Source organism: Eumetopias jubatus, unplaced genomic scaffold (genome assembly GCF_037043125.1).
Source record: "Eumetopias jubatus isolate StellerSeaLion01/CBP00866 unplaced genomic scaffold, mEumJub1_p1.0 scaffold_10, whole genome shotgun sequence".
Classification (NCBI taxonomy): domain Eukaryota; kingdom Metazoa; phylum Chordata; class Mammalia; order Carnivora; family Otariidae; genus Eumetopias; species Eumetopias jubatus.
Window position 1 is genome coordinate 6835179 of NW_028274816.1, and position 27693 is coordinate 6862871.

Sequence of the window (27693 nt, forward strand, 5' to 3'; positions counted from 1 at the left end):
TGACTCCTGGAACATGGGGAGCCTAGATGGAGATCTAAGACATGAGCCTCACCAAAGAAAAGATCTAATAAATCATAAAAACAAAAACAAAAACAAAACCAAACCAAGTGCCTGGGTGGCTCAGTTGGTTGGGTGCCTGCTTTCAGCTCAGGTCATGATCTCAGGATTGTGGGATCGAGCCCCGTGTTGGGCTCCCTGCTTGGTGAAGAGCCTGCTTCTCCGTCTCCCTCTCCCTCTGCTGCTCCCCCTGCTTGTGCTCTCTCTGTCAAATAAAGGAATAAAATCTTTAGAACAAAACAAAACAAAAAACCAAAACCACTTAAATGTCCATCAACAGACAAATGCGTAAAGAAAATGTGGTATAGACGTATATGTTTTTTCCTTAAAAAAGGAAATCCCAGGGTACCGGGTAGCTCAGTCAGGTGAGCATCTGACTCTTTTTTTTTTTTTTTTTTTAAGATTTTATTTGTCAGAGAGAGAAAGAGAGCACAAGCAGGGGGAGTGGCAGGCAGAGGGAGAAGCAGGCTCCCCACTGAGCAAGGAGCCCAATGTGGGGCTCAATCCCAGAACCCTGGGATCATGACCTGAGCCGAAGGCAGACGCTTAACCTACTGAGCAACCCAGGCGTCCCATCTTCAGACCCATTAAGACCTGCACATAAATATGCACAGCTTTTTTTTATGTCAATCACACCTTAATATAAATACATATATACACACATACATACAAAAACAAAACCAAAAAATAAAAAGTCCATCAGAAAAAGTGGGATTTGGGGTACCTGGGTGGCTCAGTCGGTAAAGTGTCCAACTCTTGATCTCAGCTCAGGTCTTGATCTCAGGGTCGTGAGTTCAAGCCCTGCACTGGGCTCCATGCTGGCGTGGAGCCTACTAAAAACAAACAAACAAAAACCAGAAAAAGTAGGATTCTACGAAGGGCAGACTGTCCTTCGGACAACGAGCCCACTCCCCATAGGAAAGACTTCAAGGCAAGTGAGAACTTAAGACATTAAAGCTTGGAAAACTGGGGCACGAAAACGCCATCCATGGAAACAGGAAAACGTGCTGGAAATCAAAGGAGTGAGTCCTGCTTGCAGAGGCCAGTCTACCTGTTCTCCTGAGTGCTCACAGAGCAGCGCAATGCATTCCACCAGGCACCCAGACTCAAGGAAATCCCAGTGCACCTCGCTTTGTCACCACCCTCCCTGGGTACCAGCTTCTAATCCTAGAGAAGCTGCCCCTCCTCCTCTGAATGCAAAAATCCGGATGAAGTTTGGTGCCATGAGACCCGATGATGGTTCTAGCATGCAGACTTTTTCTCCATTCAGAAAAGCAACCTCTTCAACTGCTTTTAAAGGTTGATTACTTTCCTCTGGCTGGATCCTGCGTTATATTTCCCTTATGAAACCACCTTCACCTTTTAGTCTATAGACGTCTGTTCTCTCTCTTGCTGGAGACAGGAGGCTTTTTCCACTTGCAGTTTCTCATCTGCAACTGAACTTCACTGCCCAGTGATCCTTCCTTGAGGGCATCCTAACTATGCTCCGCAGTTTCCCTTTGGCAGCACTGGTCAGATTTGCGCCCCAAGCACAAGTTCAGAGGCGGTTCGTATAGACTGATGGAAAGGGCTTTCCCCACACCAGCCCCCAAAGCTAGAATCCTTAAGACCTATGAAAGAGGTAGAGTTAAGAGTTTAAAGAATTCCAGAGGGTACATGAGGATGGTGGTGAAGGGAAATAAGTTTCCAGCATTGTGATTCTTCTTGCTGTACAGCTTTGTAGTGAGAGGACTCCTTCCTGCTGCTGGACAACCGAGTTGAAAACCATTAGCAGCCCAGATAGTTGGCTTGTAAGGAAAAAACATGATGTTTTAGGGTTGAAAGAGAGAAACAGAATACTAATAGGAGAGATCCCTTCTGAAAAGCCAGTGGTTTTGAATAAAATGGACGCAATCAAGGTGGGGACGAGCAGAATTGCTCACATATCCACTGGGGTTTAGGGACTGTCTCACATAAAAAGGTAAAGATTCATTATTGCCCAATTACTAACTCTTTGTATAGGAAAAAAGGTGTAACAATTCTAACTCACCTCCCCTATGACTGCAGCACTCATAATTCACAAACACCCCCTGTGACAGGCAGAAATCTAAGATGACCCCCAAGATTCCTGCTGCCTGGTGTACATGCCTTGCATAATCCCCTCTTTGAGTGTAGGTGGGACCAATTAATATTATGGGAGATCACTTTGAGTTCACCAAATGGGAGATTATCCTAGGTGGGTGGGCCTGACCTAATCATCAGGCAAGCACTTTAAAAGGAAGCCCCCCAGGGGCGCCTGGGTGGCTTGGTCGGTTAAGTGTCTGCCTTCGGCTCAGGTCATGATCCCAGATCCTGGGATCGAGCCCCAAGTCGGGCTCCCTGCTCAGTGGGGAGTCTGCTTTTCCCTCTCCCTCTGCCCCTCCCGCGTTTGTGCTCTCTTTCTCTCGCTCTCCTCTCTCTCTCTCAAATTTCAGCTCAGGTCATGATCTCAGGGTTGTGGAACTGAGCCCCACGTTGGGCTCCTCCCTCAGTGGAGGGTCTGCTCAATATTCTCTCTCTCCCTCTCCCTCTGCCCCCACCCCACCACCCACTCTCTCAAATAAATGAATCTTTAAAACAAACAAACAAGGGGCGCCAGCGTGGCTCAGTTGTTAAGCGTCTGCCTTCAGCTCAGGTCATGATCTCAGGGTCCTGGGATCGAGCCCCACATTGGGCTCCCTGCTCTGCAGGGAGACTGCTTCTCCCTCTGCCACTCCCCCTGGTTGTGTTCTCTCTCTTGCTGTCTCTCTCTCTGTCAAATAAATAAATAAAATCTTTAAAAAACAAACAAACAAACAAACAAAAATAAGAAATAGCCCGTGAACTTGGAAGAGGACCCTGAGACTCAGATGAGACCCACTTCTGCTCATCCATTGTTTTCAGTCTGGTGACAGGACCCAGCTAACCTGTACCCAGACTCCTGCCCCATGGACACTGCAAGACACTAAATGTGAATTGTTTCAAGCTCTTAAGTTGGTGGTAATTTTTTACATGGCAAGAGGAAACTAATATACCCGCATAGCCTGAAAAATCTGGGCAAAGCCTTCAGTCAGGTTCTTGTCCTGGCTCACACAAGAGTTCAGACAGACCTGCTTTGTTCCCAAGGGATTTGAAACAAAAATCACAGACCAAGGTGGAAAATAAAAATATTATTTAGCAGACTGTAGAAAAAATAGTATTATAAGTTGAACATTTTTTTGTCCAAAATCCAATGTGGGATAAACCAGCATTTATCATTATACCCCAAATTTCCTTTTTTATTTTTTATTTATTATTATTATTTTTTATACCCCATATTTCCTAATGTAATGCCAGAAAGTATACCTCATTGCACCTTTCCAAATATGATCCTATCCTACTAAGTGATAGCCTGAAGATAAGCATTAAGTGTTTAGCCAAAGTGATATACTTTATTTGTAAAATTCACATGAGTTTTCTTTACACTCCTAATAGCAGAAACCCACTTTTGTCATTTCCTATTGAGTAATAATTGGGAATATTTGAAACTGGCTATAAACTTAAGCAGCATAAGATTAGAAATGACCTAAACTGTCCATCGATAAGATCTGATGAAATTAAGGCAAGTCTATACTCCAGAATGATAAGTAATCGTTAAAAAGAGGCAATAATACAATCATTTTCAAGATATGGAAAACCTAGGGGTGCCTGGGTGGCTCAGTCGTTAAGTATCTGCCTTCAGCTCAGGTCATGATCCTGGGGTCCTGGGATCGAGCCCCGCATCGGGCTCCCTGCTCAGCGGGAAGCCTGCTTCTCCCTCTCCCACTCCCCCTGCTTGTGTTCCCTCTCTTGCTGTGTCTCTCTCTGTCAAATAAATAAAATCTTAAAAAAAAAAAAGATATAATGGAAAAACTAAAGAGGTAAGATAATATTTACAGGACGTTACCATTTGAGTGCATCTGTACACACTTGTTTCCATGTGGATAAATATCTATATAAATATCTGTGAGAACCCGATACTAAGTTAAGAAACAGAAGTGGGAGCTCTATTTTTTTACTGTTTACTTTTTGTATCTTTTGAATGTTGTATTGTGTGTGTGTATCATCTATTTTTTAAAACACTAATTTTTAAAAAAGAATATGCCAACTTCAGAAAAATCTGTGCTTTTAAGAAATATACAGTCTTCAAAACCTTCACACAAGTTACTGTTCTAATCTTGTTCTACTAAATTATTTACGTCACTATAAGAAAATAAAGTCTCTCCCCTGTAGATGCTAGTGATTCATCTAACAGCTCTGACGGTCTCCCGAAAGTTTATGTATATTTATGTGCAAGGGAGGGCTCAGGCGCCCCTAAGGAAGTCTCGTGAAGATGGGACGAGGGCTTGGTGACTAACCCAGCAGCACAGACCCACAGGCCAGGACACAAGGGCTCCACAGGGATGAGTTTCTCAACCTCTTGTCCCTCTACCACCTGGTATGTGGGCACTGACTAGGGCTTCCAAGTGGCCCCATGTCACCCACTTGGTAGGGCACGACACTAAATGTCAACAGAGCAAGCAAAGAAACCCCCAGCCAGGATGTAAGCCTTCAAACTAGGCAGGACAAGACTTACAAGTTCATGTCATCCAAGGAGATGCCTTGAGACAAAGGGGAGAAAAGGTTTCTTTTTAAAGCTGTGGAAGGAAAAACCATGCACAGGGGACAGACCACGTGGAGATGCACAAGGAATGACAGCCACATGCCAACAGAGGCAGATTGGGAGCGATACTTCTACAAACCAAGGAACTCCAAAGATTCCTGGCAAATGCCAGGAGCTAGAAGAATCAAGAAAGGATTGTCTCTAACAGGTTTCGGAAGTAAGCCTGGCCTGGCCTGATTTCAGACCTCTAGTCTCCAGGGCTGTGGGACAATTTCTGTTATTTTAAGCCACACGGTGTGTGGCACTTTGTTACTACTAAACGGCAGCCCTCAGGAACAAATACACGGACAAAAAAGCCTTTGTGAGTCTTCACTAGCCCATTCCCTAAACAGATAAAGAGTGAAAAAGGTGCTCAATATTATTAGTCATCAATGAACTGCAAACTAAAACAATAATGACAAACATTTCATCGTCCTCCGGAAGACTGACAGCACTCAGAGTGAGGGAGGGCATGGAAGAACCAGAGTTTTCAGCCACAGCCGGAGGCTGCATAAATGGTAGCGCCACTTTGACAATTCTTACTAAATTAAATATACGTCTACCCTATGGCCCGGCAATTCCACTCCTAAGTATTTACCCAAGGGAAATGAAAATATATGTCTACAAAAGGACCCCCTATAAGCAATCTTATAATAGTCAAATACTGGAAACAACCCAAAATTCCATCATCAGGGGAATGGACAGCCTGTGGCATATCCATACAATGACCTCCTGCTCAGCAGCAAAAGGGAACAAGCTATGGGCTCATGTTAACGGTAAGGGTGAACTTCTAGAGCGTTCTATTAAGCAAAAGAAGCTAGTCTCAATAAAATAAAGACTGCCGGATTCTGCTTTTTTAAAATAAATATGTGTTAAAGATTTTATTCAAATCACTATTAAAGAGGAAACCAGTAAGGTGTTGCAACCAGTTAAAACAACAATCCAAACAAAGCCACATTTTTCTTTTTAAAAGATTTATTTAATTTTACAGAGAGAGAGAGAGAGAGAGAGAACACGCACATGTGCACACGCATGAGCAGGAGGTGGGCAGAGAGAGAGACTTTGAGCTGAGCACAGAGCCCAATGTGGGGCTTGATCCCAGGACCCCGAGATCAAGACCTAAGCCAAAATCAAGAGCCAGAGGCTTAACTGACTGGCGCCCCTTAAAATTCTATTTGTTTATTTGTTTGTTTGTTTAAAAGATTTTATTTATTTGACAGAGAGAGACACAGCGAGAGAGGGAACACAAGCAGGGGGAGTGGGAGAGGGAGAAGCAGGCCTCCCGCCGAGCAGGGAGCCCGATGCGGGGCTCGATCCCAGGACCCCGGGACCATGACCTGGGCCGAAGGCAGACGCTCAACGACTGAGCCACCCAGGCGCCCCAAGATTTTATTTTTTAAGTAATCTCTCCACCTAACGTGGGGCTCAAACTCACAACCCTGAGATCAAGAGTCACGCACTCCACCCACTGAGCCAGCCAGGTGCCCCTACAGTCACGTTTTTAAATCAGAAGTATTGAAATGAATGTACAAATCAAAGCAAAACTGGATCCTTCTACACTGGAGAAGGGAAGTCAATAAAACCTCCACTGGAAATAGTTTACTTGAGTATCTATAAAAAGTATTTCTAGTTTATTTTTTGTTGCTGAGGTATAATTGACATACAATTGACATTTGTTTCAGGTGTACAGCACAACAATTCAGTATTTGTATAGTGATCATTGCGAAATGATCACCACAATAAGTCTACATGATTCCATAAACTAAAAGAAAAGACAAAACTAAGATGACAGAAGTCAGAAAGGACTGGGGAAAGACGAGGGAATGCCCGGAATGTTCTAAAGTGATGGGAATGTTTATACCTTGTTTTGGGTGCTGATTACCTGGGTCTATACAATTTTTAAAACTCAGTAAACTTAATAAATAAATAAATAAAATAAAATAAAATAAAACTCAGTAAACTTAACATTTGAGATGTTATACTTCAATTAAAAGGGAGGGTCCAATATAATAATTGAATCAGGCAAGAATCATCAATGGACTCTAAAACAATAAGGTAAAAGTTGTTGGGGAACAGGACATTTGCTTCATGCCAAAGCATCATGCCTCAAGGGAAAAACCTACCTGCTTCATGGTAGTCACCACCTCACCCAAGGGACCAGGCATAGCAGCATTCCCAGCAGGACAACTGTTATGTGCCTTACGATACAAGGCAATAGAAATTAGCACCACCTATGAAATATCCTTGCCAAAATGTAGGACTTGAATCTAATTAAGCCTCTAGACCAAATTTCCAGGATACAAAAAAAATTTTAAAAAAGAAATGGCATATAAGGAACAGAAGAACAGTCAAGTGACACCATGAAGAAAAATCAGACAAATCCAGAATGTAGGATATTCTACAAGTGGCTTGGACTCACAGTATCACTGGGGGGTGAGATGGGGGGGTATAAGAAGACTATTCTAGATTAAAAGAAACTAAGTACACATAAAAACCAAATGTGGGCGTCTGGCTGGCTCAGTAGGTAGAGCATGGGAATCTTGATCTTGGGATCATGAGTTCAAGATTCTCACTGGGTGAAGAGCCTACTTAATTAAAAAAAGGGGGGGCGCATATAGTATTTAAAACAAAATACGAAAACAAATGTAAAGTACAAACTTTAATTAAATCCTGGTTTAAAGAAAAAAAAAGGCCACAAAAGGGGCATTGGCTGGCTCAGTCAGTGGAGTGTGAGACTTGATCTTGGGGTTTGGGACCCACATTGGGTGTAGGGATTACTTAAAAATAAAAAAAAAATTTTAAGGCCATAAAAGCTCTTTGGGGACAAATGGGCAAATTCAAATCAGGGAACCAGGTATTAGATATTACAGAATTATTAATTTTTAAGGTGTGATAACAGTATCATAATTATATATAGAATGTTCCCATTCTTAGGAGATGCAGGCTACAGGCTTAAGTATTTAAACGTAGGATGTCATGAACTCTGCAACTTACTTTCATAATAGACAAAGAAATTTTATTTACACAGACATATGTACAACTTAAGAAATGGCAGAGTGCTCAGCATCAGGGAAATACAAATCAAAACCACAACGAGATACCACTTCACACCAGTCAGAATGACTAAAATTAACAAGTCAGGAACTGACAGATGTTGGCAGGGATGCGGAGAAAGGGGAACCCTTTTACACAGTTGGTGGAAATGCAAGCTGGTGTAGTCACTCTGGATAACAGTATGGAAGTTCACCAAAAAGTTGAAAATAGAGCTACCCTACGACCCAGCAATTGCACTACTTAGGGATTTACCCAAAAGATACAAATGTAGTGATCCGAAGGGGCATGTGTACCCCAATGTTTACAGCCGCAATGTCCACGATAGCCAAACTATGGAAAGAGCCCAGATGTCCATCGGCAGATCAATGGATAAAGAAGATGTGGTATATATACACAATGGAATATTACGCAGCCATAAAAAAATATATATGAAATCTTGCAGTTTGCAATGACGTGGATGGAACTAGAGGGCATTATGCTAAGCGAAATAAGTCAATCAGAGAAAGACAATGAACACATGATCTCACTCATATGTGGAATTTAAGAAACAAAACAGAGGATCATAGGGGAAGAGAGGAAAAAATAAAACAAGACGAAATCAGAGAGGGAGACAAACCATAAGAGACTCTTAATCATAGGAAACAAACTGAAGGTTGCTGGAGGGGAGGGGGGTGGGGGGATGGGGGAACTGGGTGATGGACATTTTTTTTTTTAAAGATTTTATTTATTTGAGAGAGAGAGAGACAGCAAGAGAGGAAACAAGCAGGAAGAGTGGGAGAGGGAGAAGCAGGTCTCCCACCGAACAGGGAGCCCGATGAGGGGCTCAATCCCAGGACCGAGATCATGACCTGAGCTGAAGGCAGTCGCCCAACCAACTGAGCCACCCAGGCGCCCTTGGGTGATGGACAGTAAGGAGGGCACGTGATGTAATGAGCACTGCTTATTATATAAGACTAATGAATCACTGACCTCTACCGCTGAAACTAATAACATTATATGTTAATTAATTGAATTTGAGTTTTTAAAAAAATACAAAAAAATTAAAAAAGAAATGGCAGAGTGTTAACAATTGTTGATACAGAATATATGGGTGTTCACTATACATGTCATTCAAATTTTCTGTATACTTTAAAAGCTTCATAATAAAAACACTGGAACATAATGAAGTCAAAGGAGTCTAAATGGAATGTGGTACCTTCCTGAAACAGAAAAATGACGTAAGCTGGTAAAATACGAATCAAGTGTACAATATAGTGAAATTACTGTACTAATGCAAATTTCCCAGTAAAGGTACCATGGTTTTATAAGATGTCAACATCAGGGGAAGCTGGATAAAGGGAACTCCCTGTACTATCTCTGGGAATTTTCTATAAATCTAAAATCATTCCACAATAACAAGTTCTTAAAAAGGCGGCAACCAGTACTCAAAAGCTACAAGTTTTTATTTTATTTTAGTATGTGTATAATCGAACAACTTCAAGATCCAATTTCTACAACAATGACCTTCCACACGTCTCTAATTTGGCAGAGACTCCAACCAGGAAGCACGTTTCCACGGGACCACGTATCAGGCAGAAGGGAAGCACGTCCATACCCGCTGCCTGGACACCAGTGCCGCAGGTCAGATGGGCCTCGGTCCTTGGAGGAGGGTGAAGCCGCCCTCTGGGCAACAGTCTTGTTCTCCTGGCTCCGGGAGCTTTCCTCAGTTCAGCAGAGATGCGGGCTGCACCGTCTGCTTGTGCAGAACTGACTGAAGAACTGCAAAGAGGAGGAACCAGCAGCATCAATGTACATGCCCTGCCGGGTCTGCAGAGAACCCAGTGGGCCTATGGCCCTCCAGCCGCGCCCACCTCTGCAGGCAGAAGCACACGGACCTAGCTCCAGCCACAGCAGCGTCTGTGCCATGCTTGGGGCATCTTAAAAGCTGTTCGTGCATATAATCTCATTTAATCCTGGTGCCTGGCACTAGGCCTCATCTTACAAAGGACTGGGGGACACCTGCCCCCATCCCTACCTTCGCTGAGTTATAAACACTTCACCCAAAGGTCCCTCTCTAACCACAGGAGATCCTGGTGCTTCTCCCCTCCAGACACCCTAACACCCAACTTCCTCCAACACCAGCTCTTGGCTTCACGGCAGCCCTGCAACCACTCCTTCCCTCAAAATGTCTGCAGTCCTTCCACTGTGAATGGAAGGACGTGGCTGAAATCCAAGCAAAACTCGACAACTTTTTGGACCGTGTGGTGGGTAAGAGCACAGAGCATGGAGTCCCATGGCTGGTGTGCAGTCTCTGCCCCACCAGACACCATTGTGTGACCCTGGCCAGGCTCCTCACCCTCTGAGGCTTAGGTAACTCATGTGGAAAAGGGAGATCATCTCACTACGTAGCTCGCAGGGTTGTTTGAAGACTAAATGAAATTACCTCAATGCCTGCCACATGCTGAGAACTCAATGCATGGTACCCACTACTGTTATACCTTGTATAGGCATGCTTCACGTTTTCACTCGTGTTTTTTAAAAAGGTTTTCTCTATTAGTCCTGGAATTTGGGGCTGAGAGGGCCCTCAGGAGCCAGAGAGGGCCATCTTCGGGGTAAGGAAAATTCTCGAAATTTCCCCAAAATGAGGTCTGTCAGATGAGAATCTTCAGATGAGACAGATTGTCTAGGTTCCCAGGAGGGTAGCAATCACAAACCTACGTCTGTTCCATGTCTTGCCACCATTTTATAAACACACATCCTTTATACCACAACCACAGCATGTATATCTTGCAAAACTATGTTTGACTAAAACATAGAAGATGAAACTTCACTTTAAACTCTACCTCCAGGGCACCTGGGTGGCTCAGTTGGTTAAGCGACTGCCTTTGGCTCAGGTCATGATTCTGGAGTCCCGGGATCGAGTCCCGCATCGGGCTCCCTGCTTGGCAGGGAGTCTGCTTCTCCCTCTGACCCTCTTCCCTCTTGTGCTCTCTGTCTCTCATTCTCTCTCTCAAATAAATAAATAAAATCTTAAAAATAAAATAAAATAAACTCTACCTCTAACGTGGAGCTCAAACTCATGACCCCGAGATCAACCGACAGAACCAGCCAGGTGCCCCAAGGATTGAGACTTTAAAATGGCAGTAAATGTCATGAAAAAAGTCTCCTGCATGAAGAGCAGAGAGGGACAAAGGCTTACTTTCCTAAGAGCTGGGGCTTAGGCACCAAATCTCAAAAAAGAACAGTGACCAAAAGGAAGTCTGGGCAGTGCCTTTACTTGGGCTCAGTAAGCCTGAATGCCTAGAAATGAAGTCAGCACAATGCCTGCTTGGCTGCCTTACCCAAGCCAGAGTGCATCTCAGCTCCTACCACCACCCTTTTGCCTTGCAGGGGCTGGGGGCAGCTTGGGGGCGTCTGGCCTCATCTCTCCCAGCCATACAGGAGGAAAGGCAGCACCAGAGATCTGTTCAGGCCTGCACTGGGGAGGAAGACAGAGGCAAAGCCTCTCTTCCTGTGCAGCCTTGGAGCTAGGGCTGCGTATCAATCAGTCAGCACCTTAAGTCTGACAGGTCAGGTCCCTGTCCTCCTGCCAGGCAGCAGGGGAGGCTGTGCATCTCCCTGAGCCAAGCAGAAACAAAGTGCACACCTCTGACTGACGTCAGCGATACACAGGCACATAAGTACATGACATTCAACCTCGTGAGAAGATTCTCCCTTTGCCAACTTCTTGCAATCCTCCTGAAGAGTCATAGTCAAGGAGATCCGAGTTTCTAACAGTGCTGGTATTCCACTGACACCTCCCTGACCCTCAGTAATCTCCTTTCTTAACCAGAGGGAGAGCAAGCCTTCAGCTCAGAGACTGAGACGGGCAATAGTTTCTGGCAGGAATACTCTTTTGTGTTCTCTTTATTAGGGTTATCTTCTATTTTACAGCAACTGACAATAACGTCCATTTATGTTAGAGACATATTTCCCTTTGTAAGTACATTTGCAGCTTTAAAGGCCGGGTGGGGGGGAAGACTAGGAAATAACAGATTTCTACATGGTAAAAACATCACACACTTTCCTGCCTACTGCTATAGCCTCTTGCCACATCCAGTAGCCTAGAACTACACTGACCATTTAGGTAGCCACTAGCCACAGGTGACTACTATATAATTACTATGTGGTGATACTCAGTTAAATTAATTATAATTAAACAACTGAAAATTAAACAACTGAAAATTCAGTTCCTCAGTCTTACCAGCCATGTTTCAATAGCCACACGTGCCCCACAGCTATCATAGTAGACCATACAGCTGTAGAACATCTCCTCTGTAGCAGAAAGTTCCACTGGACAGCATGGGCCTAGAATGCCACTCCCAGCTCACCTGGCTACTCACCTGGAGGTGGTGCTAGAAGGCCTGGTTTCTCCCCAAGTAGTGGACGCTTGGCACACTTGGGATGGGGGCATCCCAAAGGAATAGATCTCTTGGAAGGGGCTGCTGGAAGCAGCAGGGGGGCAAACAGACCTTTGGGGTTGCCCAATCCTGCAGAGAATGGAAACCAAAACATAAACAGGAAGATACGTGATGAACCTGGTTCCAGCTGCTCTCCCCAAAGGGACTTTTCCTTAATCTTTAGAAAGGGGCTGAGCAGGGAGCACCTGCCACACACAAATCTCAGCTCCTCCGAGCTCTACCAAGTCCTCTCTGGGCCCAGACTAGGCCTCAGTGCTTATCCAGGGGCCGGCAAACTAGAGTCTGGGGGCCAAATCCAGCCTGCTGTCTGTTTTGGTACGACCTGTGAGCTGAGATGGTTTTCTCATTTTTAAATGGTTATATAAGTATGTACATAATATCCTTAACTTTGCTTCTTGACCTGTAAACACTAAAAATAAACCTATTTACTATCTGGCCCTTTAAGAAGTTTGCAAACCCTTTGTCTAATCCATGCGTGCATGCGTGTCTTGACATCGTGGTTCTCACCTTCACCTTTTCACAAGTGGGTTTTGTTCCAAATGTTGTGTTACACTTGGAATATATTTTCTCAAACATCAGAAGCAGTGAGGTTCCCAGACAGGTCAAAGAGGCAGATCCATAACACACCTGAAGCACTCTGTTCCTGAGAATCTAACATCCATCCCCCGGAACACTGGCCTGGACACAGTCATGGCCAGCACCCTGTCACTCTCCCTTGGGCAGTCAATCCGCCCTGCTATCCTCATCCTGTTGAACAGGGCACTTTTTTCACAGGTCATGCCCTGAAGTAAGCACCTAGCCCTTTCTGAGGGTCTGAAAGAATTTTGTTTTTAAACTTTCGGCAAGGATAAGAAGCAATTAAGAGCAAAAAGATCTCCTGCTGAGCCCTTCTCTTCTTAACTCACTGGCTTCTCACAGGAACCAGGTGGTAAGAATGCCCAGGGGTAGACCAAGGGACTGGGCTGAGGCACAGGGGAGCATGGTGAGTGCAGCAGAAGGGAAGGAAGGAACACGGGGTAGCAGGAAAGCCCAGGCTGTGACGGGAACAGAGAAAACTTGAAACTATACTCCCAATCATCCCAAAGGTCACCAGGTCAGAAAGGGAGGGGGCACAGAAATGCTCGTCCCTAGGGCTGTGGATCTTCAACACAGACTGACTTTGCCAACAAAAGACACACAAGTACGTCAACCAAAGCAAGAGGACCCATCCCCTCTCTTTTGATCCACAAGAATAGTCAAGGTGGAAATACTGCGCTAAAAAGAGTTTTGGCTAAAATGATCCCTGCTCACATAAAAGACCAAAGCAATATTTGACTCTTAGGGACAAATGCATCCGAGGTCCAAATCTTATTTAAGGCCCAGGAGAAAAGCCGTCTTTCCACAAAGTCTTCACTGCCATCTTTGTCTTTAACATGGCAGACTGAAAACACGCTCAGCCAGTTTCTTCTCTGCTCCCACTGTTAATACACAAGGAGAACAGGAGAAGAGACAGGAGTGTAGGAACAAATATTTGGAAGATGAGGAACAGGGGGAGTAAGGACTAAGTAGAGGAAGCTGCATTCTAGGTGCCTACAGACGAGTTAAAACTCTTCACCCTTGGGGCACCTGGGTGGCTCAGTCAGTTAAGCAGCCGACTCGTGATTTCAGCTCAGGTCATGATCTCAGGGTCGTGGGGTCGAGCCCTGTGTCAGGCTCCACACTCAGCAGGGAGTCTGCTTGTCCCTCTCCCTCTACTCCTCGCCCTGCTCACGCGTGCACATTCTCTCTCTCTCTCAGATAGTCTTAAAACAAAACAAACAAAAAAACTTCTTTATCCTCAAGAGGCAGAAAAGGCTCAGACACCAGACACCCCAGGAACCAGAGGCATAATGGACACTGGGCTTGACTGGAACTCTGTACCCCAAGTGGTTAGCGCCACACCCAAGGCTCCTCCCAGAGGGAAGAGATGGATGTCTGATGAACAGGCTTGAGCAGCAGGATCCAGTTCAGCTGGAAGTGAGTCAACTCTGGGGATTTTCAGTTATGTAAGTCAGTCAGGTCTCCTTGTTTTAAGCTGAGTTAGGTCCCTGTCACTTACAATGGAAGGAGTCCACAGTAATATAACCTCATTTTAGGCAGATGTCAGATACTGTTTATGCCAACTACTCAGAAAAGCCTGGAAAACACTATGGAATTCAGAGTGCATATTAAGGGAACTCCATTTAAGCCATCCTCAATGCGGCCTCCAACCTTGACAGGAGAGCTCCTCTACACTTCCCCCGTGTTTTAAACTTAGGCAACTCACTCAAGAGAAATGGCACCCACTGAAACCCCAGGTATCTCCCCTGGTCTTCCGAAATCTTAGCATTCACTGAGAATATGCCAACGAACACTGCAATTGCTCTAAACTGTCCTGCTCTCTCGGAGCCACTGCGAGCTCTTATTCCTGGAGGGAAGCACTGACCTGGTGGTGGAAGGAGAGCCCCTCCTGGTCTGTCCCCTAACAATGGGGACTTGGCAGGAAGGGGGAGATGAGGGCCCGAGAAGGACAGCTTTCCAGGGGTTGGAAGAAGTGGAGGCGGCTTGCCCACGACAGGGGTATTCCTGCTCTGAAATGAGGAATGATCACTGCTAGCCAAAGACTTGAGCATCTCAAAGCCTGGAAAAATGAAGAAAATGAATTGTCACCAGAAGTCTGCTGCAGAGGCTGGTGAGCTGCACAAGGAACAACTCGGGGAATTCAGGGAAGACCGTTATTTTTCTGACTTGGAGGTTTCTATGATCAAACAGAAACAGGATGTTAACTAGACTTGTTGCAGTCATCATTAGATGATATATACAAATATCAAATCATTATGCTGTATACCTGAAAGTAACAGAATATGTCAATTATACTTAATTAATAAATTACATAAGCACTCAGGGAAAAAAAAACCTATTGTCTTTTAAGTTTATGAGCCCCCCAACCCTGAGAAAGTAAGTACAATTAAAAAAAAAAAATACATTCGGGGCACCCGGGTGGCTCAGTCGGTTAAGCGTCTGCCTTCGGCTCAGGTCATTATCTCAGGGTCCATGGATGGAGCCCTGCTCAGTGGGGAGGCTGCTTCTCCCTCTCTCTCTCTGCTCTCTTGCTTTCTCTCTCTCTCTCTCAAATAAATTAATAAAATCTTCAATAAAATAAAATACATTCTACATTTTATAAGATGAATGATTTCTTTAAAGCTTTAACATGGCCCTAGAAGTTCAGCTATGTTTCCCCACAGGGACAAGTGATTATTATTTCTTCTCACCTACTCAACTCAAAACAAGTAAACTGAAAAGTCACCATTTTAACGAGTTTAGCTCATAACTGGAATGCTCTTTACAACCTTCAAGATTAGGAACTACTTCTTTATGTTTACCATATACTTAAAAGATAATCTACAAATGTATCAATTAACAAGCTGAAACTCTGAATCACAAAAGTAAATTGACTGGGAACAGAAACTATTTCCCACAAGTCAATCTATCTATACAGAAGTCATCCTATTTATATATTAAAAATCTGATTCAAAAGGAAATTCAGCTTCAAAAAAAGCATTTTAGTCTATAAAGGGTACACATTAAAATAGTGTAATTCCCGGGGCGCCTGGGTGGCTCAGCCATTAAGCATCTGCCTTCGGCTCAGGTCACGATCCCAGGGTCCTGGGATCGAGCCACGCATCGGGCTCCCTGCTCAGCAGGAAGCCTGCTTCACCCTCTCCCTGCTTGTGTTCCTTCTCTCACTGTGTCTCCCTCTGTCAAAAAATAAATAAAATCTTTAAAAAAAAAGTGTAATTCCTATGTGGAACATGTTCCTATCAGACACCTTTATATTACCGAAGTACAGTCTCTCAATTAAATAAAAAATTCTTAGTTTTCTTTCACATATGGATTTGCAGAATAGGATCTCCTGGGGTTTAAAATGGGGAGGGAAAACAGTGCCAAATACCTTCCAGTTGCCCCTTCCTGGTCTTCAGGTAGTCAATGAGCAGATTCAACTCATTCCCATACAAATGCATTCCCTCACTCAACAGGAAGAGAAGGTGCTGAATGCCCGAAGGGACAGAGTAGCCGGTCAGGCACTCCCGAGCCAGGAAGTCATCCACCAGATCTCCAGCCTGCAGAGAAATTCCAGCACATTCCTGCTGCTCCCGTTTTGAGAAAAATCTCCTGTATTCTTTAGCCACCAGCTCCAGGGCGTCTTCCAGGGGCATATGACGATGTACTAGGGACAAGAAAGAGCCTGCTTTATATCAAATGGGTGCCCTGATTCCTTTTAAAATCAGAAAATAACATAGTTAATCCAACTACATGTCGTTTAAACTGTGTCAGCTTTCAGTACAGATGTGACTGTCTACTGATCCAACTGGACTGGGACCCTCCACAGCAGGTATCAAACATTACATTGTCTCAAAATTATAACATGTGCAGCTTGGTTTACCGTTTCCATACAGACCCACTTTTCACAATTGGACAGCTTCACGCTACACTGATAGAGACAGAGAGAGAGAAAGAGAGAGAGAGATGGAAAGAAAGAGAGCAGAAACAGGTGTCATGTGTATCAATGGGAATTCTTAATGCTAAACAAATCTAGCCTAAAAAAAGGCAGGATGCAACTTCAACCATCGCTGGCTACTAGAAAAGTTTAAAAGGGAAAAAAACCCTAAAAGCAAAGGTGTTTGATTTGGTTCTAGCAATCCAGGTGGATAACTTGAGACAAGCATGATTCACAGAAGAAAACAAGTGGAAGCAGAGAACAGAGCCTTCAGAGAGGCAAGCAGGTGAGAAACAGGGCTGCTGGTTTTCATTACACACCTTTTAGTGTTCATCTCTTCACTCTGTATGTGTAATACTTTGATAAAAGGCAGACAGACAGACATGTGGTGCAGGGCTTCTAGGCTCTGTCGCTGTAGGCCGAGGAATAACCCACAATCCTTTACGGGGCTCTGCAGCCTTTAGCTCAGGCCTATGGGATCTTAAATCATGTTAAAAGCCTTTCCAGGTCAGGTCAGGAGTGCTCCAGGCCCTAAATACTACATATAAAATAAATTCTAGACACTAGGAATGGCTTCTATGTAACTTAATGGCTGTAGTCAATGCATACGTGTCTTCTAATCTCTCCTAGGTTTACCTACTGAGAATAAGACTTCATAAAAGTTTAATTTTAGATGAGAGGCCCCTACCCTGTCTTGCCATGTATCACATCTGAACAAATTTAGGATCCAAGGGGCACTACAGAGCTACAGTGGAGATTATGGTATTTGGTTAAATCTTAAACTGTTTATTAAGGTTACATTCAGGAAGAAATATGAATGTGTATTTGCCTACAGGTGCTGAAGTTTCATTGTTTGACTGTCTTAAATGTTTGTCTCGGCACAGAAGCAGCTCCACGGGCTTCTGAATAATGGTTACATGCAAGGTATAAAACAAACTGTCAGCAATAATGCAATGTGAAAGAGGCCTACTTACTTTAGTGGTTATTTACTAAATGATCTTGCATGAATGTAAACAGATGTGATTAGTTCTCTGCACAAACTGTTAAATTAAACTGTTCCCCACCTCCATCCCCAGGAAGTTGGGATTTGTAATTTTTCAAAGTATGCCCTTTCTTTTACATTTTCAGAACTTATGCATGATATAAATGTGGGTTAGTCTTATTATTTGTTTAAAATAAATTAGACATTTTCTATGTTTAGAAAAACCATCGGTTCACACTCTCGGGAACAGTACTGAACGAGAGCTGACTGGGTGGGTACAGGCAGCTACACAGAGGCAAAGCAAATGGAATGGTCAGAGGAAAGGATGTCCTGGCATCCCCCAGATTATGGGAAGCCAAGTGTTCCTCACTATTGTTTTTTTTCAGACCCAACAGTATAGCTGGATTATAGGCCATCAGTCTGACACCGACTTCTCTGAAGGTGCCAGAAGCCACAGGCAGGATATAAATTCAGCTACTAGTGCTCCACTAGGTATCTGCCCAGAGGAAAGGTCTCCTGACTTAGCAGTGAAAATCCTACATTGCTATGGAGACTCAAGCTGAGATGCACCTGTTGGAGAAGCCCGCCTGGCTGCTGCCTACCCAGCAGAGGAAGGAAGCAGGGCTGGCCTGCATCTTGCACAGTGCCCGGTGCAATGAGGAACTCAGGAAGTCTGGACTGCACAGAACAGCACCAAGAGCTTCCACAAAGACAAGAGGACTACAGAACCCAGGCTCGTCTGGGTCTGACTCTAGGGGAGCTGCTGAGGGGCCCTCCACAAGGCAGATCCTCCTCTCTGGAAGCAGCAGCTCTGACCAGGAGGGAAACAGGAGGGTGGTCTAGGATGTGTGCATCTGCCTAAGTCTATGTATTTTAGGGAAGAAAAGGGCTCATTTTCGTGCACTCTCATGAGCCTAAGAATAATGAAATGTTTGAGATATCACAGGAAAGGCAAAGTTAGCAAGAAGCTTAGTCTAAAAGAATGCACGAACATAACATCTTTTAGACTTACCATTGAGGGCAGAAAAGATGGTGGTGAGATTTGGTCAAAAGTTCCTCTACATAAGAGAACTGCCCTGTTACATAATATTTTGGACAATATATTCTGGATTCTTAAGTAAGAAGCAATAAAGATGATTTAAGTTTCAGTTACCCTAATACACAGGAGAATACTTTGGGATACCTATTCAAGTCACTTCTTACTCAACTAGATCCAGTTTAGTTACTGACAAATATGAACCTTCAAAGTATACCAGCATACAAAGAAAAACTATTCATTTTTAAAGCAGGATCCATTTTAAGTGATAGTTCTAGAGAGCTAAACTTACTTTTGATAGACTCATGAAGCATAATTACGGTGCAAGAGGAAAGTTTTACATTAGACTGTTCAACAAGAATGCAAAATGGGGACCCATCGTCCTTAACTTCCTGGAGTGCTCTTGTAAGACTTGACTCGGAGGAGAGGTGAATCATTTCCACCACAAGGCCGTGATCCTGCAACCGATGACCTATGCTTGTTGCATATTCCCTTAAAAAAAAAAAAAAAATATCACGCACACAAGAAAAAGGTGGGTTATTTTCAATCAAACATAAGAAAAAAAACCCCTACATCACCAAGCAGTTGTTCCATAGATACTTTGATGACAAATTTAAGTGAGGTATAAGACACTATAATTTTACTGTACTTGGATAAGTAAAGTGGAAGATGCTGTATTTTTTCAAAAATCATGCATGCCTTGCAACTTGTTTTCATTCTTAGACACATTGAAAACATTCAATAGTACGTTATCCCTTTGATGGAATCAGTTAAGAGAACTGGAGGCAACTCTAGCCAAACGAAACTTACTTTTCCGAAAATGTGGTGTTCTCATACGGCTGACCACGTACAGAATTTTATAAAGAAAGCACAGTATGTCAAAGCCATGTTTTTGTGTGGCGTGATACACTGGATAAGCACCACAAACATGGCCAGCACTTTTCAAGGTGCAATCATTGATGAAATCATTTCAATTTAAAGACCATGAAAGAAAATGTAAGCTTGTTTGAAAGAACAGGTAAGACTATTATCTTCAGAAAAATAAGGGAATGCTCATCTGCAATTAGTTCTTGGGACAGACCAGTATTTGTTGAGGTCACTACAACTGCGACAATTCCTTGCTAGCAAGTAAATGGATGAGGGGTGCCTGGCTGGCTCAGACAGTGGAGTGTGTGACTCTTGATTGCGAGTTCAAGCCCCGTGTTGGGGGTAGAGCTTACTTACATAAATAAATAAGTAAATGTATAGCCAAACAAACAAACAAACAAGAATAAATGGATGATACTGGAGTTCGCTATCCCAATCAGTATCAATCATCCCATAAACAACCTTGGATCAAACCCCAGAGTCCTCTCATCTCCCATTTTCTCAGCCTGGGTCTTCAAGTCCTAAAGAATCCATCCCAGACCTCTCCTTTGGTAAAGGAGATACACCGATACACTTGCTTAGAAACCTGCACAGAAACTTAGAAACCTCAAATGACATGATTCCCTGAAACCTCCTTGATTTACTTCCTTGGACCCTACAACGGTAGTCTGCTCTTCCGCTTATGTATCCTCTACTTTATTATCCTCCTTAGAGCAGGAACAACTCAGCATGTCCCATCTTCCACTTGTCATTTCTACACGGGTTTTATCTTATAGGCTGCATGTGGTACAAAAGAGGAACTGTCACTTAATTATCTGTATATTCCTCACTGTGCTTAGCACACATAACAGGTACACATTAAATGCATGTTCTGTGAATTAAAAATTAAAATGATGGCAGGAAAAATGCTTTCCATGCAACTTAGGAGAGTAAATCATGATTTCAGGAAACGAATTCAAGAGGAAAACAAGAAAAACAAGACATGGTTCATATTTACAGAGTGCCAGCCCATGAGTCAAAGCTATCACAATAATAATTCATGTTGGAGGACATGATTTGAAAATTAATTACTGTTTTGGAGTATCAAGGAATGAAGCAGCCAACCAATATATCACTACAAATCTTTCCGACATCAAAGTGACAACAGAGCAGGCAGCAAGGCCTAGTTTGCGGACTCTGGCAGATGCAGCCTGAACTCAGCCAAGAAGTCCCTAAGCTGCACCCACAAAGGGTCCTAATCCATGGCTAAATCCCAGAACTGCAGAACACTGGGCAGAAGAGCAGTTTCTGAATACCACCCCAGATGGAGGGGGAGCAGAAAAGCAATCTTGAGGACTCCTCTCACCAATCAACACCAGCCAGCCTGACTCTGGAGCTGGGAGACTGGCAAGGGCATTAAGGTGCAGTAAGGTGCAGGAGTCAAATGGCCGCTGGAGCCCATCACAATTCTAAAAGAGCTACAAGGTGCTACAGATCTATGTGATGCTTGCTACAAGTTCCAAGAAAGCTGATTTAGTCAAAGATTAATGTAGTTTCCCTGGATGATGCAAACGATTGCAGCAAAGTTGCTAAATGTTGAAGGAAAACCAACCCACTATGCATGCTGAGTCTTTACTGCCTCTGGTTCAAAAGTGGTTTAAATTACCACGTGATCAAATTAATCCAGGGCATGTCTGCTTCTCTTTCAATTATTAAAGGGAAATCCCACAATTTTCTAATGTAAAAGGAATTGGCCTCTCCCACCCTCCCCATGCTGTGACTGACCTCATTTCTTCAGTATGCTGTCTCCCAAGATCCAACCCAAATACCCTCCAAATGAGATGAAGCTATAATTTTGCTTTTACAAACTCTTACAGTAAAGATGCTATCTACAAATACATTAGATTTCTGTAAAGCAGATATCACCGAGTAAGAATTCTGAGTCATTTTGAGATTGTCGATTTTCACAAAGAGTGAGAACACCAATGCTGCCTTCTTGCTGAGTTATGTTTTGTGCATGCCTGGTCTCCTGTTCAGGAAGGATTAGTTCTCATGTCTGAGTCTGCAGTATCACTCACTCAGCACCTAGCCTGGACTAAGTATGCATGCCTCCAACCAACCATTTGTCTACATGCTCTTAGCCAAGCACTACGAAACCCGACAGAATCCAGAGACACAATTATCATCACACATTAAGTCCCCTGTCTGCCTTCAAGTGCCAGCCAATGTGCGCAAGATCAGGGCACTATGCAGACCCAAAGGACAAACTGGAGACAGCCAAGAGGGCAGGAGACCAGGCCACAACTGCGCTGAAGTGGCCTGCATGAGTTATAGGTGTTAAGTGGTCTATACAAGTTACAAGTGTTAGTTGGCCTGCACAAGTTAGAGATGGAGAAGAGGGAACGGGCATCCCACACTGAAGGAAAAATAGCAAGGATAAAGGCTGAAAGGAATTCAACAAGCAGTTAAGAAATAAGAGGAACCTGTCTCTGAAATTATCAGTGAGGCCAACTTGTGGTGTCCTACACTAGACTGTCAGCGCCCCAAGGCAAAGGTTTGTCTGTTATGTTCACTCAAGTATCCCTTGAGCCTAGAACAGTGCCTGGCACACAGAACCCAGCCTGATAAGAGCCTTGGTTTTTTTCCTGATTATGAAATCAATGGATACTCATTGTAGAAAACTCGAGGAATACAGAAAACTGAGTAAGAGAGTAATCATCAGAAACCTCCCCAGCCACAGGATAGTAAACCCAACAGTGCATTCTTGTAATTCCTAGAGCAGTGTTCTAACAGCATTTCCAGAGTCTTTCCATTCTCAGCAACTTATGGATGTAAGGCTGAATACTTAATTATTCCACTTGTACACATTCTCATTTGACAGGCTAGAAAGAAAGAAATATACCTCTGTTCATTGTTGATAGAAACAATAACGCAATCTGAAGGCCTCTCTCGATCACGTTCTTTCTGAATCACTTGATAAAAGTGCTGGAAAAGCCCTTCTTTCCAAGTGTCCCTGCTGCTGGCATCACCTGAAAGATATTGACATGTTCATGCTCTTGCAAGGGCAAAAGCAATCACTGAAGGTTTTCAGGGTTTTTTACAAAAGTGTAAATGAATGGCAACACCTCTATAAAGAATAGATGAAAACAGAAGGGGAATCTCAGCAAGACTCTTACCTAACTGAGTGGACTGGGGTCGCTCATGGCTCTCTTCGTGCCTTTTTGAATAATCAGCCACATTCCGCCGTAATTCTTTAATGCTATTGGATGCATGAAAATATAATAGTTTGTGCAAACGCAGTTTCCCTCTAAATGTGTCCCCAAAAGCCAAGAAATAAATACCAGGTCACCTGGCGCAATACGTATGCACCAAAAGAAAGGCCGTGTCTACACAGAGATAGACGCTCAATAATCTGTTCTCATTTCAGAATATTGTGAGTTTCTGGGATTTTTCTGTCCTCTCCCATTCACTTCCTCTTGCCTGTTAGGATGAAAAGTACTAGGTGGAGCCATTGATCTTTGTCAAGTCAGACTAATACAGACAGAAACTCATACTTGAAGGTGTTTATTTTAAAGAAGAGGAGATAATTTTATCAGACGTGTGTATCTTTTAAAGAAGAGGCACTTATCTCTGAAGGTCTTCACTGGATGTGGGTAAAAAAACAGTCAGTGAGGTCTGCTCACTTTACTCCTAAACACTCTACAGCTCCTGTGAGCCAGCTATTTTCCCTTGCTAAAGGCATGCAAATAGTGCACAGATGCTGGGTAATCTATTAGCCATCTAAAGTAGTCCCCTTTGCTGTGATTTAACAGAAGAAAGGGGGAATTCAATGCACTCTGTACGCTGAATCAGGTGTTTTTACTGCGGCTCTCCAGCATCCAGACACCAATGTGTCTGTCCACAAGGAGTGTCCTGCCAGGGAGAGAAGCACCTCGGCAGGCAGTGATTAGTTCCTTTCTCACCAGAGGCATCAGGCTGCATGGCAAAACAGCCACAGAACATGCTCAAACCATGACTATTCAGCAAGCTGCCAGCAAACATCGATCCCTTTGCTCTGCCCCTGTACGATTTTCATTTGGGTTCTTGTCCACATCCAATTCCCTGACACAGCAAAGACGCAGCTCCAGACTTTTAGAGGCAAAACTTGTGCCTGAATCCTGAGCTACAAGAGAATGTTTCCTTCCCCCACACAGACTTTATCTCTGTCTACTGTCTCTGACAAACACTAGCCATTGACTCCAGAGGCCATTCCTCAAGCTGCCTGCTTTCTCTACCCCTTTCTAGGCTGTCTTCTTGCTGGTTTTCTCTCACACTTTGTACACTTTCTTTTAACAAAGTGGTCTGTAAAATGCCCACCACCACTCTAAGTAATTAGACAGGGCTTGGGGGGCACCTCAGAAGCTGGTACATGGTCATCCAGGAAAGGCAGTATGATGTTGAAATTGCAACTGCCTGGGTATGAATCTCAATGCTGTCACTTACTAATTGGGTAAGCTTGAACAAGTTACTTAACATTGCTATGCCTCAGTTTCCCCACCTGTGAAATGGGGCTATTGGAACCTACCTGGAAGTGTTGCTATGAGGATTAAATGAGTTAATGCAGGTAAAGCCCTTAGAACACTATCTGATGCAGGACAGGCCTTCAATAGATGTAAGCCATTATTATCTATCTCTGCCTTTAGGCTTCCTTCACACCAGAGCTAAGAAAAATCTCTCCTTCAGAAGATCACCTACCGGTGTAAGTATTCTGAGTCTCATTGTCAGGAAACATTACCTGAGAAAGACTAACCCCCATTAACAGTCACTCCTGAATTCTATACTTCCAAGTGCTTCCGCAGCTGAGGAAGGCATTTTTCAATTTTGAATTATTAATCTAATCTGACACAAATCTCATCTTTAATGTAGGTGAGAGAGAGGCCCTGTCAAGGTCTATACATATAAAAATCAATTCAGATACAGTTCAAGGAAAACTGCTTTTACCAAAACTACAGAGGTAGATCCAAAGCAAGAATCCTGAAGTGCCATGTTGATTTACCTATTTAGTTACTCAGAAGAACTCCACTGCTGAATGTGACAGACTAAACTAAGTAAGACCACCTTCAAAACTGGTTTAAAGACTTCAGAATCCAACACGGTGGTCAAAACCAATGGGATCAATTACCCTCCATGACATACCGTTATGAGAAAGAAGCAAGTTCTAGAACAATATACCAGTGTGAGCCATTTCAGTTAAAAATAAAGGGGGAAAATGGGGAGAACTCTGAAAGGGATTTTTACTTTTTAATATCAAACACTTTTATATCTGTTTATCCATTCCTGAGAGAGAGAGAATGGGCGAGGGAAGGGGCAGAGAGAGAATCTCAAACAGACTGCATTCTAAGTGTGAGCCGGACACAGAGCTTGATCTCATGGCCCTGATATCATGACCTGAGCCGAAATCAACAGTCAGACACTTAACAGTCAACTGAGCCACCCAGGTGCCCCAAACCATTTTTAAGTGACTTTATTTATACTGGGATACTGATTCACCTCATAACCAAAATAAATTTGCATTTTCAGAGCATATACCCATGGTCATATGGTAGCACAAAAAAGGTGGAGAGGTGTTGGAAGAAGGGAGTCAAGGGCCTGCTGCAGTGGGTCACCCAGGCAGAGCCCACAGACGGGCTCGGGTGGTCGAGTCCCTTCAGTCTGTAGGTCTGTTTTAGTTACTAGAGTCCAAATGACTATGGAAAGGGAGAAGTTAAAGCAGAATGGCTTAACATGATCAAGTTGACCTGAGGGACTTCCCAAAAAGCAAATATTAATAGCATCAATTTTAACAAACACATAAGTCTGCACAGTAAGAACACATCTAAATTACTACTAAAGCTTTTAGCAAATTGAGCCACAACAATAAAACTTTACCTTAGCATGTCTTCACCCTCCTTTAAGTAGCCCTCTTGGGGAGAATAAGAAGTCGGCAGAAAAGGTTTATATGGCTTGCTGCTAAAAAACCAACAAAGACAAAATTACACTTAGGAAGAAATTATTTCCCATAGCCCACACGTTAGTTTCCACAGTTTTGGTACACTCAAAGGTGATTAAATCTTCAGTTAAACTGGATTTTTAAAACTCGAACAATGATTTTCTCAAGACTTTTTTTTTTTTCCAGAATCTCTATTCTATCCTGTAATGCCTATTTCTATTTTTGTCTAGTTTGTTTGCTCAACTGCTTTTCCAGAGTTGACAACTGAAAGCACAGCTCTGTCACAAGAAAAGACCATTATAATAAATTCACCAACGGAAAGGGGCTTCAACATAATGAATCAGATTTACCCAAATGTACTGAATTAAACAAAAAAAAAAAAAGTAAGAATGTAATGCTGGTGGTATCTGGTAATTTTTTAAAAATCTGTTTTTTTTTTAAAAGCTTCTCTTTGGTAGATGCTCCACCAACACCCCCATTAATTTTCATGAATTATCTGCCACCTTTAATGTATCTATCTGACACTAACTCCACAATGGCACTTATGAAAGAACGTTCCTGAATCATTCGTGTGCCTCAATTCTAAGCACTCAAGGTCCTCCGTTAAGACCACTGTTATGTTTACATGCCAAATGCATTTGATACACATCGACACTGTCCTCCTCATTCAAAAGTTGTGTGGTTAATGAATAACATAGATGTAAATCTAAGACAAAAATAAGGGGCAAAACCTAAGAAGAAAATGCCTGCTACAAATTGTTAGCTGAAAGAAACAAGGGGCTGAGCAAGATTAACTATTATGAATTTGGACCGAGAGGGTTAAAGAGTTATTAGAAAGCTTTCCTTTTCCAAAAAGGATCAGGAGCACAGATGCTCCACTCGACCCTCTTCTCAATGATCCTAGCCAAGTTTGAAGGCCACGAGAAGGAATAAGCAGATGGTTCAATGTGAGTAAGTCAAAAGGAAGTTGCATTTGCCTTATTCGGCTTCCTAGCAACTAGACTGAATGATGCCAAGAAAGCCAGCCGGCTCTAAGGAGAAACGCTGCAGGACACTTGGAACCCAGTGGTCGGGCAGGGGAGAGAAGGCCCCCAGACACCCTCACCTGGCAAAACAAATCCAGTACCGCCTGACACCCAACAGACACCCTCATCAGGACCTTCCCTTTCCCTTGCGGTTCCCACTCCAGCCAGCCCCGGCCACACTGATGCCAACCCCTTGACTACCAGGACAACCTTTCAAACTCCAGTAACATCAGATGAGCAGTCTGGCCCAGCCATCAAAGAATAACCTCCCACTTCTCCAAGGGAGGCAAGGCCCAAAGCACTCAAGGCACCCCAGCCAGCTGGACAAAGGATTCCATAGGCCAAAAGGCCTGCGCTCAGACACTGCAGCCCAAGCACTGAGACAGGCAGGCAGACGTGTATACTGGCTGGGATCCCAGAGGCCTGAGAAACATCCCTCCCAGAGCCACAGTGTCTTCCTCCTTTTCTCCTCCTTCAAAACATTCCCTAAGTACTGTAGAGGCTGGGGGTTCCCAAATGGGCTGCTTAAAGGAATCACACTCAGGCAGGAATTGTCTTTGTGTAAGTACATAAATAGGCACACGAAATACATCTGCAATACAATGCAAAAGGCCTGGATATTATTAAACGTTGCAAGGTTACTCTAAGCCCTGGCACTACCACTGTATTCTGCCATATATTCTGGGTCTCCCTCTAACTGGTGGCACCCATTAAAACTTCGGTTCCCCTCCTACTCTGTGGGTAGCATGTCAGCCACTGTCAAATAGAAAATGGGACGTCTAATTACAAATCTATCTTGGGAAATGAATACAGTTTCCAACATGTTCAATGAAAATGTTTTCAATGCATTATACTTAAGCCTTGTGACAACCAATTAAGCTGGGTATTATCAACCTCCCCACCCACACTTTTTAAAAACAGATGAGGAAACTGAGAGTCAGGTCACACGACTTGCTACACAGCTAAGCTATAAAGCCCAAATTCAAATCCAGGTGTGTCTGACTCTAAAACCCAAGCTCTCCCCAATACCTCATAGCCCAGAAACTCTGGGCTTAACCCAGGAGGTCTGCAAGTGAAAGAAAAATAGGAAAAGCAATGAAAGAAGGACAAATATAAGGGATAGATATTAAGTCA

General features: G+C 43.5%; 1 protein-coding gene across 2 annotated transcripts in view; it reads right to left on the minus strand.

Annotated features, from left to right (window-relative positions):
- Window positions 1-9261: 9261 nt before the first annotated feature.
- The window catches only part of LOC114201719 (uncharacterized), a 51813-nt gene continuing 33381 nt past the window's right edge, over window positions 9262-27693 (minus strand). The window contains exons 3-10 of one of the 2 annotated variants that reach the window (XM_028094547.1): window positions 25474-25551; window positions 22743-22825; window positions 22469-22595; window positions 19013-19212; window positions 16157-16432; window positions 14651-14845; window positions 12130-12276; window positions 9262-9526 (exon numbers count right to left, since the gene is read on the minus strand). In XM_028094547.1, coding sequence (XP_027950348.1) covers window positions 9471-9526; window positions 12130-12276; window positions 14651-14845; window positions 16157-16432; window positions 19013-19212; window positions 22469-22595; window positions 22743-22825; window positions 25474-25551 — 1162 coding nt within the window. In that variant the 3' untranslated portion in view covers window positions 9262-9470. Of the gene's footprint in view, window positions 9527-12129; window positions 12277-14650; window positions 14846-16156; window positions 16433-19012; window positions 19213-22468; window positions 22596-22742; window positions 22826-25473; window positions 25555-27693 lie in introns of both variants that reach the window. The other variant, XM_028094546.1, reaches the window with a different exon arrangement.